General features: G+C 36.4%; 1 protein-coding gene across 2 annotated transcripts in view; it reads right to left on the bottom strand.

Moving 5' to 3' along the window:
• STAP1 (signal transducing adaptor family member 1) overlaps nucleotides 1–19134 on the bottom strand; it is a 32331-nt gene extending 13197 nt beyond the window's left edge. Inside the window, exons 1-4 of one of the 2 annotated variants that reach the window (XM_027544633.1) lie at nucleotides 16930–19134; nucleotides 8026–8097; nucleotides 2443–2556; nucleotides 657–713 (exon numbers count right to left, since the gene is read on the bottom strand). In XM_027544633.1, coding sequence (XP_027400434.1) covers nucleotides 657–713; nucleotides 2443–2556; nucleotides 8026–8097; nucleotides 16930–17049 — 363 coding nt within the window. In that variant the 5' untranslated portion in view covers nucleotides 17050–19134. The remainder of the gene's footprint in view (nucleotides 1–656; nucleotides 714–2442; nucleotides 2557–8025; nucleotides 8098–16929) is intronic. The other variant, XM_027544634.1, reaches the window with a different exon arrangement.
• Between the last annotated feature and the right edge of the window lie 1108 nt (nucleotides 19135–20242).

Below are 20242 nucleotides of genomic sequence, written 5' to 3'. Positions count from 1 at the left end.
CTATGTTATTCATAAAATCTGGGGCTTCCCAGTGGTAAAGAGTCTGCCTGACAATGCAGGAGACAACAGAGACACGGGTTCCATCTCTAGATTGGGAAGATCCCCTGGAGTAGGAAATGGCACCCCACTCTAGTATTCTTGCCTGGAAAATTCCATGGACAAAGGAGCCTGGCAGGCTACAGTCCTCGGGGCTGCAAGTCAGATGTAGCTGAGCAACTAAGCACAGCACATTCATAAAATCCACCTCTGCATTTCATAAATATGTATTAAATGAATAAAAAGGAGATGGAAAATATTTTAGAAGATGCCATGTAGCTCTGAATATCAGAATACACAAAGGACCACTGTGTCCAAAGGATAAAACTGAAAAGTAGATCTCCCTGACCACCTGTTATTCACCAGCTAGAATCATTGCCCTGTTGATTTTCTTCATAATGGTTATCGCAATTTTAAATTTTCTTGTTTTGTTTTCTTGCTTATTTTCTCCTTTTCATTCACCCACTAAAAATAAAAATTTCATGAGTAAGTGTAAAGGTTTATATCTGTACTTTTCAATTACTATAACATCAATCCCTTCAGTCATCATGGCTCATAGTAAGTGTTCAGTCAGTAAATATTTGTCAAATGAGTGAGTCAATCAAAAATGTCCTTCTTACCTCTGTTACTGTAAGAATGAAGCCTTTCCATTCTTCCCCACTTTCTGTATTCTCTATCTAAAGATGAAGACAAAAACAGATAAGGACAAAGAGGGAAAGACATGAATAACTATGAACATTAATACTTTTATTAACTTAGAATAACTTTAGAATTTCACATGACTGTTTTATAAGACCCCAAATATGTAAGCCCTCAAAACCCAGCAAGACTGACAAAATGCATAGTCTTCTACTGAAGCACAAAGTTTTAAAAAGTCAAGTATTTTTTAAACCACTTAAAATCAGTTAAGCAATAATTCAATTTTCTTTCTGCTTAGAACTATTATTGTGTATTTGTTATGAAATATTTCCATACCATTTTCTTTTGTCAGAAGACAGAAGTACATAGCTTTAATCTGTTTGCTTATTAAACAAGTAAAATTGCACATATTTATTTAATTTGAAAAAATGTCAGTGTTAACACACTTATTTCTGCAGTTGTCAGTTCACAGTTACTTCCCCTACTGATATTTAACACTGACTGGCTTTAAGTTTGAGGTAACCAAGTAGTAAGTTACCTTAAAAGTTTCCAATTTTTAGCTCTAAATATTACTGATACAGCCAACGTTATTAAGTGCTTATTATTAAGTGGCAGCTACTGTTCTAAGCATTTCAGCTATATTAACTGATTTAGTCATGGCAATTGTGCAAAAAAATGACTTTTAAAAAAAATTTCATTTCACAGATTCATTTAATAGATACTCACTGGGTGTCTTTAAGTGCTAGGCACTTTTATGTACTAGTTTACACCTAAGAATAAAACAAAACTCCTTATTCTCATAGAGTTTAGGATCTAGTAAGGAATAAATAATAAACATAATTGTGAGTAAATGTTTTAACTTCAAGTGGAAATAAATAAAATAAAAAGTAGAGTAAGATTAAGAGAGACTGGGAACTCCATTAGTGGTGAGGGGAGAGCGAAAACAGCAGCAATTTTAATAAAGTGGTCCAGCTAGGCCTCAGTAAGAGGGTTACATCTCAGTTAAGACTTCTGGATGAAGAAACCAAGGCAATAAAGAGGTTAAGTAAGTTGCCTATAATTACACACAAACAAATAAAACAACCAGAGTTCAAATCTGGGCATCTGACTCCAAGGTTATACGCTAAATGCCACATCAGAATTATCCAGGGAGCTTGCTTAAAATGCAGATTCAGAGGCCCAGGCTTGGGAATGGGACCTCACATTTCCTGAGTACAAGTGATTTCTGGTACATTGAAGCTAAAGGAGCAGTGCTTTCAAGATTAAATCCAACTACATCTTATTTAATTGCAAGTTAATTCTCTATGTTGCAGTTGTTGATTGACTTTCACTGGCTCACTTTCAATGTCAATTCAAGAATAAAACCTTTTTCTATATAGGTACTGGTATACAGTGGTAAGTTTAACAAACATATCTCTACCTGTGTAGAGTTTATACATGTCTCAGAATCATCTGGGAACTCCGTGAATGCTGAGTTCTTGGATGCCAATTCAAGAACAACTTTCTAAAAACACCAGGTGGGATGGATTTCTGACTTTGCCAGAGGACAGAAGTATATGGTTTCAGTGTGCTTGTATACTAAACAGGGAATGTGCCCTTTCAAATCCTTATTTAGAAAACTATGGTTCTTGGCAAAAGACAAGAAATGTTAACAAAATATAGGACTTGGTGCTCCTCACATAATTCCTTTAATTCCTTTTAAGATTTTGAAGAGGTGAATGCTGTTTATAACTATGACTTGTTTTAGACTAATTTCTTCTCACTCACCTTCAATTGTACGTCCTCTTTTGGCAAAACAAGGGTGAATTTTACACAGTTCTTTTCAGTTGAATTCTGATCAGTAAGGCATGTAAGGTCTATTATATCTAACTTGTCAACATACTGCAAAGATAAAGGGAAATCTCATTAAATTACTTCATGAGTTATATAGATATTAATTATAACAGGAAGGAAAATAAATAATATCTTCATTTCAACTTATTTGTACTTGCCATGGTATCCTGGCTTTCAGCTGTGCGTGGCACCCCTTCCCAACCCAGAAGGCACTGGAAAATGTATTATGTGGTGGTGGACTCAACTGGCTCATACTTGCAAAAGCCAGTTGAGAAGTTTTCAGGAATTTTGCAAGCCAATTGTTAAGCATAGCCATTATTAAAAATTAAATTATATAAATATAAAATTAAATAAATCATATTAGCAACAAAGGTAATTAAAATTCAAAACTCCTGTTTTCCTAGTTATATTACTATCCATTTGGCCAAAATGTTTGTTCAGGTTTTTCATGTTTATGGAAAAATGTGAGAGAACTTCTTTGGCCAACCCTAATATATAGCATTCTCTGTGCTCTTGCATTTATTTATATCTTCATTTCTATGTAGTGAAAATGCTATAAACGTACTGTGATGATGTGCTGCTGAACCTTTCTTTCCAACCCCATGTACAGTGAAATGACATCGATAGGGTGAAATTAGTCATGGTGGGAGTTTTTACACCATGAAAATTGGCAAACCTTACTGGTGGCTCAGCAGTAAAGAATCTGCCTGCAGTGCCGGAGACTCAGGTTCAATTCTGGGTTGGGAAGATCTCCTGGAGGAGGAAATGGCAACCCACTATAGTATTCTTGCCTGGAAAATCCCATGGACAGAGGAACTGGTAGGCTACAGTCCATGGTGTTTCAAAAGAGTCAGCCATAACTGAGCGACTAAACAACAACAACAAATTAAGGTTTGATTTAGGTTTTGTTTTGTTAATTGTCCAAGGGGCCCACAAACTTTTTCTACAAAGGCTAGATAGGATATGTTTTAGGCTTTGAGGTCCATATACAGTTTTTGTCGCAAACGCTTGTTTTTTTAAACACTTTAAAAATGTAAAAAATATTCTTAGCTCATAGACTATACAAAAACAGGCCATAGGCTAAATTTAGCTCAAAGACCACAGTTTGCTGATCTCAACTTCAGAAAGTGAAGGGGAAAATGTCAGTACTGCAGATGAAATTTTAAAGTTTGCTGTCTCTCAAGCTTTTTCATTGTAAACAGAACAAAAAAATGACAAAATATTCTTCCATAATTCTAAAATCATTATCTCACTCAACAAAGATGTTGCTCACGTCACTGACAAATGGGTGACATTCTTACATACATAATTATTGCTTTGCTTGCCTCATACTCATTAATGTAAACAAAAACATTGGCCAAAATTCATGTCAAATATAATTTAATGACAATAAAAATATTAGAGAAACAGCAGATTGGAAAACAACTCCATTTGTCAAATCATAATTGAATAATAATTGGCTACAGATACAGGTTCAAAAAAATCAGTGAAAGTATTCTGTGAGAATTAATTGCCTATATGGAAGTTAGTAAAGAGTATGTATTTTACTTTTTAACTATGTATTACACATTCTCTGTATCAGTAATATCTATAATAAATATATATGTTCATATATAATTTTTCCTGGAAAACCATTGTTCAGCATTTACCAAATGTTACTGGTTCAGTTCAGTTCGGTCACTCAGTTGTGTTAAGACCCTTTGCAACCCCATGGACTACAGCATGCCAGGCTTCCCTGTCCTTCACTGTCTTCACCAGAGTTTTCCCAAACTCATGTCCACTGAGTCAGTAACGCCACTGAACCATCTCATCCTTTGTCACTCCCTTCTCTCCCTGCCCTCAATCTTTCCCAGTATCAGGATCTTTTCCAATGAGTCACTCTTTGCATCAGGTGGCCAAAGTGCTGGAGCTTCAGCTTCAGCATCAGTCTTCAAATGAATATTCAGGATTGACATGCTGCTGGTTATAAGGATCCTATTAAGACATTTCTATCTTACTCTAGTATAATAAAAACTTTCCTTCTGAATAGTTGGTCTATGTGGTCTGGTCTGTATGCAGCTGACCAGACGTGCTCTGCAATATCTGAAAGATTACTACTATCTGTAATCTTATTAGGTATTCTTACATTAGTTATATTTTTTGCTAAATCCCCCTCATTCTTGACTTCTTTTTATTTCCTTTACTTTCCTCTCTGTTGTGCCCAATATAACTTATTTTATTATATTCTTGTAAGTATACTTATTCTAGTTTTCTGACTAAGGTAAGGCATAAAAATAAGGAAATGAATTTTTTTCCAGAGTTATTCCTGTATTGATATGGTTGAGGGTAAGTCTGGGTTGATCTATTTATCTTCAATGAACAAAGAACAATTAAAAATAGAAGCGGAGGTATAAGGGAAGGGGGACAAAATTTTTAAATTACACAGAATCTTTTTCTGATAAATTATCTAAAGCTAAAGGAGGAAGCAACAAAGGAACAAATGGTGCAGTTAGATAAAGTATCATAAGCTTATCTACTGATTAGAAGAAAGGAGTCTATCTTTTGTTTTTAATTGTAGTATTGAAAAAGCCTTAGTGGCCATCTGTCTAATCTAGCTGCCCTCTGATGCTTGAATCTCCCCCAGGGTATTCCTCCATGCAGTCATCCAGCCTGTGTTGGAACATCTTGAACAACATGAAACTTACATCCTCCACAGTTCTGCCTGTGGCAAGGTTTTTCTTGTATTAAGCTAGTTTTTCCCTAGACAATTTCCATCCATAGGAATTAGTCCCTCTCCCCTGGAATAATACTAAACAGATTCAGTGACTCTTTCACATGACCCCTGACAGTCTTTCAAATATTTAAAGGCAGCTTTAAATTCTTCCCTTCTTGTTGTTCAATCACTCAGTTGTGTCTGACTCTGTGACCCCATGGACAAGCCAGGCTTCCCTGTCCTTCACCATCTCCTGAAGCTTGCTCAAACTCATGTCAATTGAGTCGATGATGCCATCCAACTATCTCATCCTCTGTTGTCCCCTTCTCCTCCTGCCTTTAATCTTTCCCAGCATCAGGGTGTTTTCTACTGAGTCAGCTCTTTGTATCAGCTCTTTGTGGCCAAAGTATTGGAGCTTCAGCTTCAGCATCAGTCCTTCCAATGAATATTCAGGACTGATTTACTTTAGGATTGACTGGTTTATCTCCTTGCTGTCCAACGGACTCTACAGAGTCTTCTCCAACATCACAGTTTGAAGGCATCAGTTATTCAGCACTAAACCTTTTTTATTGTCCAACTCACATCTGTACATGACTACTGGAAAAAACATAGTGTTCACTATATGGACCTTTGTTGGCAAAGTAATGTCTCTGCTTTTTGATACGCTTTCTAGGTTTGTCATTGCTTTTATTCCCTTCTTACAGGCTAAGTATCTACAGGTCTCATTTGTTCTATCTCTGTGCTTTCTCCTAAACTATCACTGAAAAAATTCCCCAAAAGTCTGTATCCTCTTTTAACAAATGATTCCACAGAATTTCATTATTCCACAGTCTCTTCATGGGTCATGGTTAAGAATGCTGGCTCAAGAACAAGATCTGGGTTATACCCCTTGCATTAGCTTTCTGATCATGTATAAGTTTTTTAATCTTAAATTTGACAGTTCTCATCTAGAAAGTTGGGATTAAAATAGTACCCACTCTGCAGGGTGGTTGTGAAAATTAGATGAGATAATACATGTAAAATGCTTAAATGCTTACTATTTGCCAGCTTAAAGTTCTTAAGTCTTTAGACTCTCTTTAGTCCTTTTATTTACTATTGCATTTAATTTGGGCGGGGGTGGGGGGACTTTATGAGATGGGCTACTGTTTCCATCCTAATTTTGATTTGAAACTGATTATGTTGGAGATCTTTCATTTGTTCCTCTAGAGTCACTTTTATTCCTTCACCATCTAACACTGTGCACCAGGAGCAGGAACTCTCTGGACAAGATGAAGGGCTTCCTTCACCTCTGACTTCTGTTGGCCTGGAACACTGGTGAACACTGGCAGGAGATCAAAGGAACAAGGAGAGTGAGGTCGGATGTTTATTACTCTGTACAATTGCTTCCTCTGTCAAAGATCACATTCTTTTCAAGGCAGTCTTCCGCTCTCTCAGTACTCTCCTTCTCTTTCCTCTCCTCATAGGTGTGGTAATGGGGCACTGTTACAGAGCCTCAGGTTCTGTACTATCCTTTGTGGTTTTCCTACTTCCTGTCCACTGCTTTGAATATAGTATCGTCATTAAACTGTCTTTGAATTACCTAATTTGAGAGGTCATCTGTTTCCTACCAGTACCCTATCTGATACACTGAGACACAGAGGGGTTAGGTAAATAGCCCAAGATCCCAAAATGGCACCATGAACAGGAGCAGGGCTGGGACAAAACCCCGGTAGTCTACCTAAAGACCATATCCCAATCACGAAATTGCACCTCTCTTGCCATGGAGTAAGTAAATAGTGACTATTAACTCTCTCACATACATGTATTGTACAAGGTTTAGGCCAAGGTCTTTTATTTTCACTGACATCAGTGGGAATTTGGAGACAAGACAGAGAAATTAATTTTGTTAAAATTTATTTTATGGTATTTGAAAACACTTTTATATAAATCTTATCTCTATCCAGAAATATGGTGAAAGATGACCATTTTAAGTTTGTTTTCTGTTTGTTTTTTTAAATGACTTCTGGTTAGCTTACTATTATTAATGGTGCTGAAATGCCTGCAGATAAGATACATCACACACACTCTTTTTATGTATCTTTCATTCAATCTAGTCATGTGATAACCATGTTCTAGAAGTGTGGGCTACTGCATCCATGGTCTAAAATATTTATATTAAGTTATTGGATTATAAAATCTCATAAGCATAGCATTCCAAGGTAGGCATGTATTTGCTACTAAATGCTACATTTTATTTGTGGAAAAAATGAAATGCACCATTTTCAATTTTTTTGTGGATAAATTGAAATATAAATCAATTATTTAGAATTAATACAAATAAATAATCTCAGAATTTCTTTATTGTTATCCTCATGATTGAGCTCTTCAAAGTCCTGTCTCACGGGGTTTGTTTGTGTCTTTCTAGAAAATTTAAATTGTGACATACTCTATGTTACCAGGCTTTGGGATCATCTAGTTCCCTTCAAATTATAAATACATGCTACAGCAAGACCAAAAGTAGGGGAAATTAAAGCCATCACTTGGTAGTAGGCAATTTGAATCCAGATGTTTAGCTAAAATTTTCACTTCTCAACTAAGTTTTTGTTATCAGGCTCAGAAAGAAAAGAATGCAAAGTTAAAAACATGAGTTAATACCTTCTTCTGAGTTGCCCAGGAAATTTTATCATGAATCACAGATATAGATGTTCTTATTTCAATTGGTTATACTATAACATCTTCACTTTCAGAAGGCAGAAAATGAATAACAGACAAGAATGAATAACAGAATACTATATGACAAGTATTTATTGGAAAAAAAATTGAATCAGCTGAACATGTCTACTTACTGTTGTACTTTTTTTGTCAGTATAAAAGAAAAGTGTAGTTCCTCTCAACTCTGTCCAGTAATGCTTATACTCCTGCAGGAAAGAGATTGTAAGCATTATTTCATTATGTATACTAAACTATTTTCCTGTTGATATTTCCCTTTGTAACTTTCTTAATTTCTATATGATATATGGTTTTTCTTTATCCTGAGATAAATAACCTACTTTTTATGGCTTAATTTTACATTTAATTCCTCCAATAAATCCTTTACAAATTTTAGTATGTGGCATGTAGTAGGGTTGTAATTTGATTTGTATTTAAATACATTATTTTCCAAAACTTTCCTCATTGATTCAAGACTCAACTTTCTGTGCAGTTTCAATGAAAGCTCGCACCTGTAATCAAAGGATCAGGTTAGAATAAAGCATTTAATGTCTACCTTCCAAGACAGTTGAAAGGATTTAATGGATTAAAACACATAGCATAGTACATGGCTCGTAGTTTAGGTTCAATAAATAGAATATATAGATCAAGGAAATATGAGCAATTGATAATGATAAAAATAACACAATCAAAGCTGAAATTTGAATTCACATTTCATTCATGTGCTTAACATTTCATAATTAACATATTCACTTTATTGTGAGTTCTATAGGAACACAATTTTTTTTAAGTTTAAAATATTTAAGTAGTCTAGTAAGGCTCTTAACCAAGTGAAAGGCTATTTAGATGAAAACTTAACATTCTATGAAGAGTGGCTGTATTACAAAAGAATGGCAAGGGTGGTAGTTGGTGGGGAGTGGTTAAAGAATTAAAAAAAAAAAAATCCTTCCACATCTAAACACTTACCTTTATCCCAGCTCTTTGCAAAAATATATTTTGAAAAATTCCAATTAGTTTTATGAACATGTTGATCTTTCCTTCCTTTAGGGTTTACTAAGCTGGGTTTTCAGATGTTAGATTTTCTTGACTTATATGGAGGATCAATGTAACAAAATCAAATGAGGAATTTTTTTCTTTTGCTTATAAATGTGAAGACATTCTTACGTGTTTATGGTATTTTGTATCTCGTTAATAATGACATAGCATTTGCCTTTTTCTGATCAGCAAAACGTTGGTCACCTCTTCAGAATTTATATATTTAATTTTCTCAAATAATGGGAACACTATAACCCATCTTGCTTTAATTTTCCTTGGCTCTCAGAAAGCTCAAGATTAAATTGATTCTGAATTACAGCAACCACCTTTCTCATGGTATTAATACAACTATTTTCTCACTTTGTCTTTATGGCTGATAAGGTGCTATATTAGCTTTTCCTGTATATCAAGCCACCGTAAAACTTAGTGGACTAAAACAGCAAGCATTTTCTATTTCTTGTCATCCTGTGGCTGACTGATGATACTTTGGATCTGGGTATACTTGGCTATGACTTAATGGTCTAGGATGCCCTCATTCACTTGCTTGGGGTCTTGGCTGGGACTGTAAAATGACTGAGTGTGTTAGTATAGAAATATATTTAGTCTTTGTTCCCAAGTTCCTGGTATAGAGATCCTAAAACACTTGGAATTTCCTAATAGAAGTGTTTTTGTTATTCCTAGTGAACGCCTTTACGTCGTATCGGAATTTTTACTAATGAGGTAATTTAGGATGGGACCCCTAGATAGCTTCAGGATGGGTCTAGTCACCAAAAGAACAAATAATTAGAGGGTTGGAGCTTTCAGGCCCACCTACCAACCTCCAAGAGGGAAGAAGTTAAGCTTTATAAAAGCTCTTGAACAATGAGATTTAATAAGCTTCCATATGCCAGAAGGGTGGTATACCTCATCTCCACAGAGACAGTAAAACACATGCTTAGGATCCTTCCAGACCTTGACCTCTTCATCTAGATGTTCATTTGTTTCCCTTTTCAGTAAATGTAAGAAGTTTTTTCCTGATTTCTGTGAGCCATTCTAGTAAATTGTCAAATCTTGGGAAAGGGCCCTGGGAAACCTGATTTATAGCCAGTCAGTGAGAAGGACAGGAGATCTGGGACTTGTGGCTAGTGGTTGAAGTAGGAGATAGTTTTGTGGGACTCAGCTCTTAATTAAGCTGTGGGGTCTTCACTAAATTTGAAGGTAATTAGTATCAGAATTGAACTGAATTATTGAACACCCAGTTGATATCCAAGAGAATCAGAGAATTGGTTTTTGGTGCTAGAAACCACCCCACTGAAACAAGTGGAATCACACTCCATGCAGTCTCATCTTCCAGTCAGCAGCCTAGACTTGTTCACGTGCTAGCAGAAGGAATGCCCAGGGATTGCTGCTGCTGCTGCTAAGTCACTTCAGTCGTGTCTGACTCTGTGCAACCCCATAGACAGCAGCCCACCAGGCTCCCCTGTCCCTGGGATTCTCCAGGCAAGAACACTGGAGTGGATTGCCATTTCCTTCTCCAGTGCATGAAAGTGAAAAGTGAAAAGGAAGTTGCTCAGTAGTGTCTGACTGTTCGAGACCCCATGGCCAGGGACAAGAGAGGGCAAAACCCAAAGTGCAAGTACTGCCTGATTCTCTGCTTCTGTCGCATTTATCAAAGCATGACCTAATCTAGATTCAAGGAGCAGGAAAATAGACTCAGTCTCTTTATGGAAGGAGCAGAAAAGTCACATTTCCAAGAGGAGTGCATACAGTGAGGATTGAACAAATTGATGGTAGTCCTGCAGCAACCTACATCAGGGGCAGAGATAGAACTTGGAGCACAGTTTCTCTGTCCAAGTCTTGTGCTCTTTCTTCTTCATCCTACCTCTCAACACAGAGTGGGCTATAATATAATGTAATGAACCTGCTGGTTCTTCCTCAACCAATAACTGATGACCAGAGAAAAGAACAATTCCAAAGGGCATAGGATTGACGTTATCAGCCAATAAATAGTCCCCAAAGGAGCAATTATAAAACTGAACAAAGAGATTCTTCCTCTTGTCTGAAATCCAGATGCCAATATATATCTGACACATCTTGGAGTCAAGCAGTTTAATAAGGCAACAGAATAAACCTTAATTTCAGCCCCCATCAGAAGTCTTTTATTTCCTTATTTTCACATAGGATAAAAAAAAAGTTAAAGGCATTGAAATAACCCTTTGCCTGGTGTCTCTGCTGCTTTCATTCGCCCTCCAGTCTATCCTGCATGGTACGGCTAGAATTACCCCCTCTGCAGAGAGTAGGACTGAGTATCTAAGAGCTAAGCCTGGGAGACAGGATCCTCACCTCAGTCCCTTGCCATCATCTCTTAACTCGGCCTACCACACAGAGAGGATGTTCTGCTCTGTTCCTGCCATGTGTCAGAGGGTCTCCAAGAGGGATAGGCAGAGGTTCGTTCCGTGGTGGGGGAGCTAATAGCTCATATGCAGCAACTAAGAGTTTGTACGCTTCAACTAAAAAAAAATCCCATATGCCGAAGGAAGATTGAAGATCCCACATGCTGCAACTAAGACCCAAGACAGTCAAATCAATTAAAAAAAAATCATAAAGACTACTTAAATCTGGGGTAAAGTGTCAACACAGTTTTAGCCTTGAGTCTAATCCACATATTGATAGAATTTATTAATAAGAGTAACATTCTTTCCACATGGTAATTTGCATGGGTGTGTGACAATGGTGGCATCTAAAAATCTCTAAAATAGATCTCTTTCAATGGGATTCTGTACAAGAAGAAGATATTTTGTAAACTAGAATAATGAAATTCATTGTCATTCCTATATGAAATCATGCTTTCATACGGTCTTAAGTAAAGAGATTGGAGAAGGCAATGGCACCCCACTCCAGTACTCTTGCCTGGAAAATCCCATGGATGGAGGAGCCTGGTAGGCTGCACTCCATGGGGTCGCTAAGAGTCCGATACGACTGAGCGACTTCACTTTCACTTTTCACTTTCATGCATTGGAGAGGGAAATGGCAACCCACTCCAGTGTTCTTGCCTGGAGAATCCCAGGGAGGGGAGCCTGGTGAGCTGCTGTCTATGGGGTCGCACAGAGTCGGACACGACTGAAGTGACTTAGCAGTAGCAGTAAGTAAAGAGATAGAAAACTGCATTGAGAAATTTGGTTTCAAAAGTTGCTAACCTATACAGTCTAAGATCAGCCCAGTGTTCTGTAAACACTGTGAAAGTATATTGTCACTCTGTTGAAAAAGTACTTGAATTTTCTCAGAATTGACTTAAGATTAAATAATAAAACAATTCAGTTTTATTGTGGAGCTTTAAAACAAAATCGTATATCTCTTTTTAAGGCTTTTACATTCTGCTCTAATAGGAAGTCTCTCAATGCAAGGAGCAAGTCAAGGATACATGATATTTTGGAACTAGGACAGGGGTGAGGAAGTGGGGAGGAATTTGGAATATAGGCATATTGGTTAGAGAATTGAATCACAGGTTGTGTAATTTTACTGAAGTATGGCATCTAAGATCAAGGCCAAACCCAATTTTATGATTCCTGGAGGAAAAGAAAACAAGAGAAAAGCCTGTAGTACCACTCTGTTAATCTTCTTAATTAGCCTCATCAGTATTAACCTACCATAAGATAGAAAAACTAAAATCACTAATAGCAGTCAAAGTTTATTGCATTCCCTTTATATATACATGCATACATGCATCTATGCTTCTGAGAAAAATTATAGAGGTATTCAGTCATGAGAGAATGGTATGAATTGCACAGAGTTAATGAGGGATACATGGGAGCATTACTGATAAATAAACATATAGATTTTTAGAAAGGATAAAGGAGGGTTTATTAAATGAGGGAAGAAGCAAGAACAAAAGACACTGAGTTGAGAAAAAGGCAGCCAGGAGGAAAAGGAAGGTTATAAATATCAGTGGGCCCTGTGAACACCAACCACAGCCACAAACCTAAGAATACTTCTAATTTACATTCAATATGCAGAGACCTGCAGGTCATAGTCTTGATTTAGTTTCTGAGAAGTGCTCCTGGAAACTAGTATAATTTAAGTCATCTATAAATATCAATTGTAATGACCAACATATAGGTATATATTTATATCTACAGAGATAACATAAATATTTTAAAAATTAAATTTGAAGGACCTGTTTTTGAATTAAATACATTTAATACAAGATATCTTATTTTTAAGCAGTCACTTAAATTTTAAGCAGTCACTTAAATGTTCAGTTGCTGAAGAAAAGATACTGAAATGGGCCTTTTGAATTTATCACTAGGTTCATTATCATTAGATGACCTTCTTTGGAGTTTAAGGTGACTATTATTTTCATTCTTTAAGCAATTATTTTTGAAAGTCTACTGAGCTTACTGTTGAGCTCAGTTTGATGAAGAATCTAGTGATTAGACATCCCCAACCTTGAGAAACCCAATAAATGGAATTAGAACTTTAGTTTGAAAGGCAGCATGATGTCAAGTGCCTTGCAATAAAATCCCAGCTGGGTTCTTTATGGTGAAGGACTTTGAACATAAACTCTGTGAGCAACAATTCACCCATCTTGAAGTGGATAAAATTATTTCTACCCAGAAGAATTACTATAAGGACCAGAGAGACAGGACATTAAGAGCCTAACCTATCTCCCATGTCAACACCTCAAGAAAATATACTCATATAGTCCATTCGATCATCACAGCAACCCATTCAGTTATACAAGAGAGTAACTGTCCATTTTACAAAACAGGAAACAGATGAAAAGATACGAGGGATTGCCCAAGTTCTACAGGAGGACTGATAAATCTCCTGGCACCCAGGACTCTTTTCTGACTCATATAACTAGTAAAAATGGGTGACAGTGCAAATCCAGTAAAGTTCCTCTCTATCCCCTGTCCCCAATAAAAAGTTCCTTCCTATTTTTCTCTTCTGAGTGAATAAAGGTTCTTTGCTTAAGGAAGGACGTTGTATAGTAGTCTACAAACCGTGGCACTAAACCCTGGAAGCATGTAAGATGATCTCATTGGGGAAGAAACTTTTAGAATATTTATTTATATTTCATTTATTTCATCTTTCTTAATTCTTTTCTTGCATATAGTCAGTCATTTTTTGGACTTAGTACAGGAGTACATGATAATTTCTGAACAAATTAATATTCTTATGTTAGAGATCTATGTTCAAAATATTTTCTTGAAAGGAATGTGTTACTTTAAAAATTTGGAAAGCACTAGCATAGAGAACTTTTTGAGAGCACAGCCAAGTCCTAAAATTTTTCTAAATGAATTAGTGGCAGTTGGAGGACTAGTGAGAGAATTGTTACTTTGAAGCTATTTTAATGGTCATATTCTATGTTCAGGCTAATAAGAAGACATATTACATACTATTTTTTTTAATTTGAACACATCACAGTTTGAAGAAACTGTGAGATGTTACCCAAACTCTATCTTATTTTCAAATAGTTCCCCAAAAATGAGAATTTTGTAATTTCTAAAAGCTGTGATGCCATGGGTATCTCATTGTAGCACCTAATGGCTTTTATTCAGAGAAGGCAATGGCAACCCATTCCAGTACTCTTGCCTAGCAAATCGCATGGACAGAGGAGCCTGGTAGGCTGCAGTCCATGGGGTTGCTGGGAGTCGGAAACGACTGAGTTACTTCACTTTCACTTTTCACTTTCATGCATTGGAGAAGGAAATGGCAACCCACTTCAGTGTTCTTGCCTGGAGGATCCCAGGGACACGGGAGCCTGGTGGGCTGCCGTCTATGGGGTCGCACAGAGTCGGACACGACTGAAGCGGCTTAGCAGCAGCAGCAGCAATGGCTTTTATTACCTAATATATCTAATCATCCAGAATTCTAGTGTTGTGGGTTAAGTAAATTTTCCCACATTTTCACCGTAAAAATTATGTATTTTTATGGATTCTTGACCTCGGATTCATGGACCTCTTGGAATTGCGGTTAAAATGGTATATGTTGGCACATTTTCTTAAGGGCAAATCTCCTTAATTCTTAAAAGTGCCCCTGTCAAAGAAGACCTATATACCTTTGGTTCACCTCCCTTTCAAAAATTCCTTGGCACTTTGCTGCCACTTGTCTAGAAATCCCAGTATTCTCCTTAACTTTCTCTCATTGCTTCTGTTTTCAAGCACTCTAATTATCACCATGGCCCTCCTTTGAGCGGGATTAAAGACTGATTTTCATATGTTAATAAGAATGTGATAGATAATAAAATAGAAGGAGAATGAATCTAATCTCTAGTATGAGGCAGGTGTTTTATATTTATTATCCCTTTAATCCTTGAAACCACCTTGTTAGTAGACATTACTGTCATTCTCTTGCTCTCTTTTCTCTGATGTATAAGTAAAAGATACTTTGCTATGAATTCAATTGGAAGCATAAGTTGATTTCCTCCAAAACATTTACACCTATAGTTTATTCTTTCCGTTTCAAAGTATGCTTTCTAAGAAAAGTTAGACTGGCATTCGGGTAAGTGAGTCATCACTTCTGACTAACCTAACCCTCACGAAGGTAGGGGTTTTGTATTTTATGCATATTCTCTGAAACTGAGTGTGATGTTTGGTGCATAGGAAACACAAAATAAACATTGCTTAAATGAATGAATTGATTAAGCACTGACTGTATCCCAGGCATTATACCTTGAGAGGTAAGTCATATTCTCTCCATTTTATAGTTGAGGAAATTTAGTCTCAAGGAAATTGAGTAACTTGTATAAAGTCACAGAATATAAGTGGCAAAACCATTAGGTAAAGACATGTTTTACTGACACTCTAAAATCCTTGTTTTTTCTACTATCCAGACCAATGGAATGCCCTTTTTAAACACTAAAGGGAACCCAGTACCAGAAACAGTCATTACAAAGTCTTTGGAAAAATTTCAATAAATAGACAAGTTTAAATTACAATCTAAAAATTTTTTTCCCAACTCCCCTTTCCTGGCATGTAACTGACAGATATTACTAATTCATGTTTAACACCCATAACAGAATACAAATTACCATGTCTTTCCTCTCCAATATTAAATGATCTGATTATGTATACAAGAAATGCGATTGTGCTGCTACAGATATTTTTACGTACACAAATTTTCTGTAAGCATTAATAAATCCTCAGAAAATATATTTTTATAATTAAACATTTCTTAAGGCATTTCTCAAAAACCTAATTTTTTTCTAGCTTCAGTTAATGTTAACATTTCATAAAATTTGACCTAAGTTAATTATTTCTTTTTTTTTTAGTCACAGACACTTCTGTGTTTATGTCTTATTCATTTCAAATTATCCACAATTAGTATTTCAAAAGCACTGATTTTAATTAATTATAAGTTTTCATTTTTATGTTTAAAAAATACAGAGTGCTTTGTGAATTTTCTTAGAGTGAATGTATTTATGTAGTTTAGTGTACACCTACCCACAGAGCACCCTAAGTATCATCTTTTAAAATCAATATCTTGAAAGTGTCTTAGAACATATAACTAACTATACAGAATCTTAAACATTGTCAAGTTTATTATTGTCCCAATTTTTTCAAAAGTTTGTCATAAAAAATAATTTGATCATTATTTGAAAACTTCAATCAAACAGAATAGGAGCCGGTTTTAATTTCAGGAATAGTATAATTTTATCTTAATAGTACATATCATCATGGAAGCATAGTAGTACATTGCAGAGAAAATATATACCAAACATATCATCTTCTAAGCTAAACTTTTCTGTGATGTTTAAATACATTTTTTGGAAATTTAGGAATTTTTTTTACATTAGTGACTTAACATTAGAACCTTATTATACATAATACTCATATATACACACATATGAGTTCACGCCATATGTTGTATTTAAATTATGCAAATTGGGATCATATTTCTTACCTCAGGAAAGAAGGTTCAATTCTAGCAGAAACAAGAAGGCCCTTGTTTCATCATGTCACCATAAAATAAATTTTATATTAAATCAGAAGCTTTTAGCTTAATATGATCATCTGTGGACTTACCTGGTATTCTGACCGTTTAACTGATAAAAAACCTTCAAAGTACAAGGGTAGAGCAGTAATCTTTGACCTTTCTTGGAAGATCCTGCGAGGGGCTGGTTTCGGGGGCTTCTTAGCCATCATACCCTCTCGTTGATATGTGGTTTGTTTCAACTTTATCCAGTTTCAGACAAAATGAGATCTCCCTTGTGTGCGAGCAAAGGGCAACTGTTCAAAGAGGAAGTGCCAGCTAAGAGTTTAAACCACCAATAGGACACATGCATACTTTTTTTTCTTTACTTTTTGTGAAGTAAGAAAGAACAGGCGTAGACCAACTTTGAGAGGGTAATCTCTCAGGAAACTACATGTGTTTAGAATTACAATAGCAAAATAAACAGAAAAGTAATATCACCAGAGGATGAAAAGAACAGATGTGGAGATTATGGACTTTCAGGGAGACACCAAGGTCATGTTTGTTTTCTCCCACCTTTTTTGTTTGTTGCTGCCCATTTTTATCCCAAGAAGACATGACTTGAATTAGTTCCACTTCATTAAAAATTACTTCATAGGATAACTGTATTAATACTATTCTGTTTTAGGTACAGCTGGTCTTCTATCCAGATTCTACATGGATTCAATTGACTATGCATAGAAAATTTTAGAAAAAAAATTCAGAAACTTCCAAAAGGCAAAACTTGAATTTCCCATGTTTTGAAAACTATTTTCATACATTGTATTAAGTATAATAAATAACTGAGATGATTTAAAGTATACAAGAGGATTTTGTAGGTTATATGCAAATGCTCTGCTATTTTATATAAGAAACTTGAGCATTCAAGGATTTTGGTATCGGTGGGGGTCCTGGAACTGATCACCTACTGATAGCAAGGGAGGACCGCATTTCAGAACTGAACTTTGTTTAAATTTTTAGAAAAATGGTGCTATTTATCCCACACCCATTTTGATGGTTCACTAAATGTAAACTGCAGTTATGGGAATGTGATATTTTTCCCTTCTTTGTCAATCAATATTTTGAGTTGGTCATTTACCAGTGGATATTTGGAAAAATATGTCTGGCAGAGAAAGCTGTAAATTTTCAAGCTTATATTTTGTTCTTTTTTGCTTTCTAAGCAGAGGATCACCGATGGTATGATGCATAGATGGGGTACTGCTACCTAGTAAGATTTATAGAGCTACACTGAGGCCCAAATGCATTCATTATTTGCTTGTGGAAAATGGTCCTTGAGAGACTGGATTTGGTACAACACTGTGCAAAGAATGATGGGAGAGAGGAACACAGGAAGGATATCTCATTTGTTTTGCAGGGGGCTTGAGAGGTTCCACCATTTGCTATTTCACCCTTAATATTACAGAGTTGCTTGAGGTCTAGGATGCAGCCCTAAGCATTCTTCCCTGTTACACTAGCCTATTCTCATCAGTCAAAGCAATACAGGAATCTCCAATCTGAGCCTCCTTTCCTAATGGAAAGACCATGAGGTTTTCCCCACCAGTATGGTTCTAATGTATCTTTAGCTGTAGGTGTGAGGAATCAGATTGTCTATAAAATGAGGTATGATGAAATAAAATTCCTATTTTATAGCCAGACAAGAAGAATTTAAACATAAAATTTTTCTCTGCCCACTTGGGCCTCTTCTCTCCCCTTCAGTGTGTTCAATATTGTGTATCTGCATTAATCAGGCCTCCCTGGGAGATAACCTTCCTTCTCAATCTGGTAAGGAGGTGTGATGACCCACCACTTGCTTGTACTGGCATGTGTAAACTGTCAATATGTTTTTGACCTAAAACTCTTTGTCTCAAAAACTTATATAATGGTGTTTTGATCTCTAATAAGCAGAACAGTCCTTAGAACTTTCTGAAAGGTTGTTCCCAAGGTTATAATCCTCAGGTTGGCTTGAATAAAGTTTTCCATTTCTTTCTTAGATGTACTATTGATTAACTTTTTCATTCACATGCATGGTATAGTTGGCAAGATACAAGCAATAACCCACCAGAAGATACCTGGAATCTTCCCTGACTGGCACTCCACACGAGTATGAGTCCACTGAGCCCCACTGGCTTCTTAGAACTCCTCAGAACAGTGAGTTCTCCTGTTATCTGGATCTCATTGCTTTTAAGTGATAAGCCTGAAATTTTTATTTGAGCTGTTTTTATTCAAGACTTGGAGTCTTAGGGGCACTAGTGCATTTTCTAGGTCGAGATCTAGGGGAATCTGGGCAGGAGGCCCAAGGAAATATGAGTGGTTGGATTTCCATTAAATTTGGCTTAAGTTTTTTAAAAAAAGTTGATATATAGTCTGAATAAAATATTTCTAGTGAAATGAGAAACTGAATTATTCAGCTTCAAAGAAAAAGAGACATTGTTCCTTTGGGCCACAGAGTATTCTTAGGTGACTGAGCACCTAGAGGAAATGTCTGAGGATTAATTGTGACAGAAGTTCTATAGAGCAAGGAATTATAGAGAAACCCATTGCAATTGCACAGATTTACAAGTAAGTTCTTCTCAGGTAGAGCAATACAGACTGATTATCAGTAAACTAAAGAGTGTTCAGATACATTATGAAAATGAAAACAGCTTTGTCAGGAAGCATTTAACAGGAGGCTTCTGTGTGCTGTTTTGGATCTGTCAGGAATCCTCTGTTCCTTATTAATTCCTGAATATTCAGGAATTGAGAGGCAAGCCTCTCCAGGACTGAGGAATCCAGGCATTTCCTTCATTAGTCTATACGGTGGTAAATACCCTCTTCCTTCTTGTGAACCTCACGGTAAAAGTGATTGTTTACAACTCTCTCTGTCTAATATGGATCGCCTATGTTTTGTAAGTCTGGAATTTTAATCTTTATCTTTGCTGAGAATAACTACCTTGTAAGACAGTATATATGCCCACACCATGTTGATTAAAACACCTTTGCTCCATCAGAGCTCTGGTCCCCGCGTCTTTCTCTCTCTCTCTCCCCCTCTCTCTCTTTTTCAGGCTGATCCCCTGGAGTGCAGAGGCTGAGTTCACTTTCTTGCCCGGGCATCTAAGACCCTCTTGAGAAGGCTCTGTGCTCTTTAACCCCATTGAGAGAGCGCCTGAGGCCTTCGTGAACAGAGCAAGCCCCGTGCAGGGGCTTTATTGGCTTTCTGCATAAACCAAGGAATATCAGCCTCTTTATCTCTGCTTTACTTTCTTATTGGCAGACTCCAGACCACCAGGTTCCAGTCCATTAAAGGACCTCAAAGCAGCTTGAAACTGAAATTGGGAGAGGAAGATTCAGAGTTACTGCCTTGCCTTTATATTGAGACCTGTTTCTTGCTACCCCAAACTTTAAATGATA

This window comes from Bos indicus x Bos taurus, chromosome 6 (genome assembly GCF_003369695.1).
Source record: "Bos indicus x Bos taurus breed Angus x Brahman F1 hybrid chromosome 6, Bos_hybrid_MaternalHap_v2.0, whole genome shotgun sequence".
NCBI lineage: Eukaryota > Metazoa > Chordata > Mammalia > Artiodactyla > Bovidae > Bos > Bos indicus x Bos taurus.
This window is presented reverse-complemented; position numbering and strand designations above follow the sequence as displayed.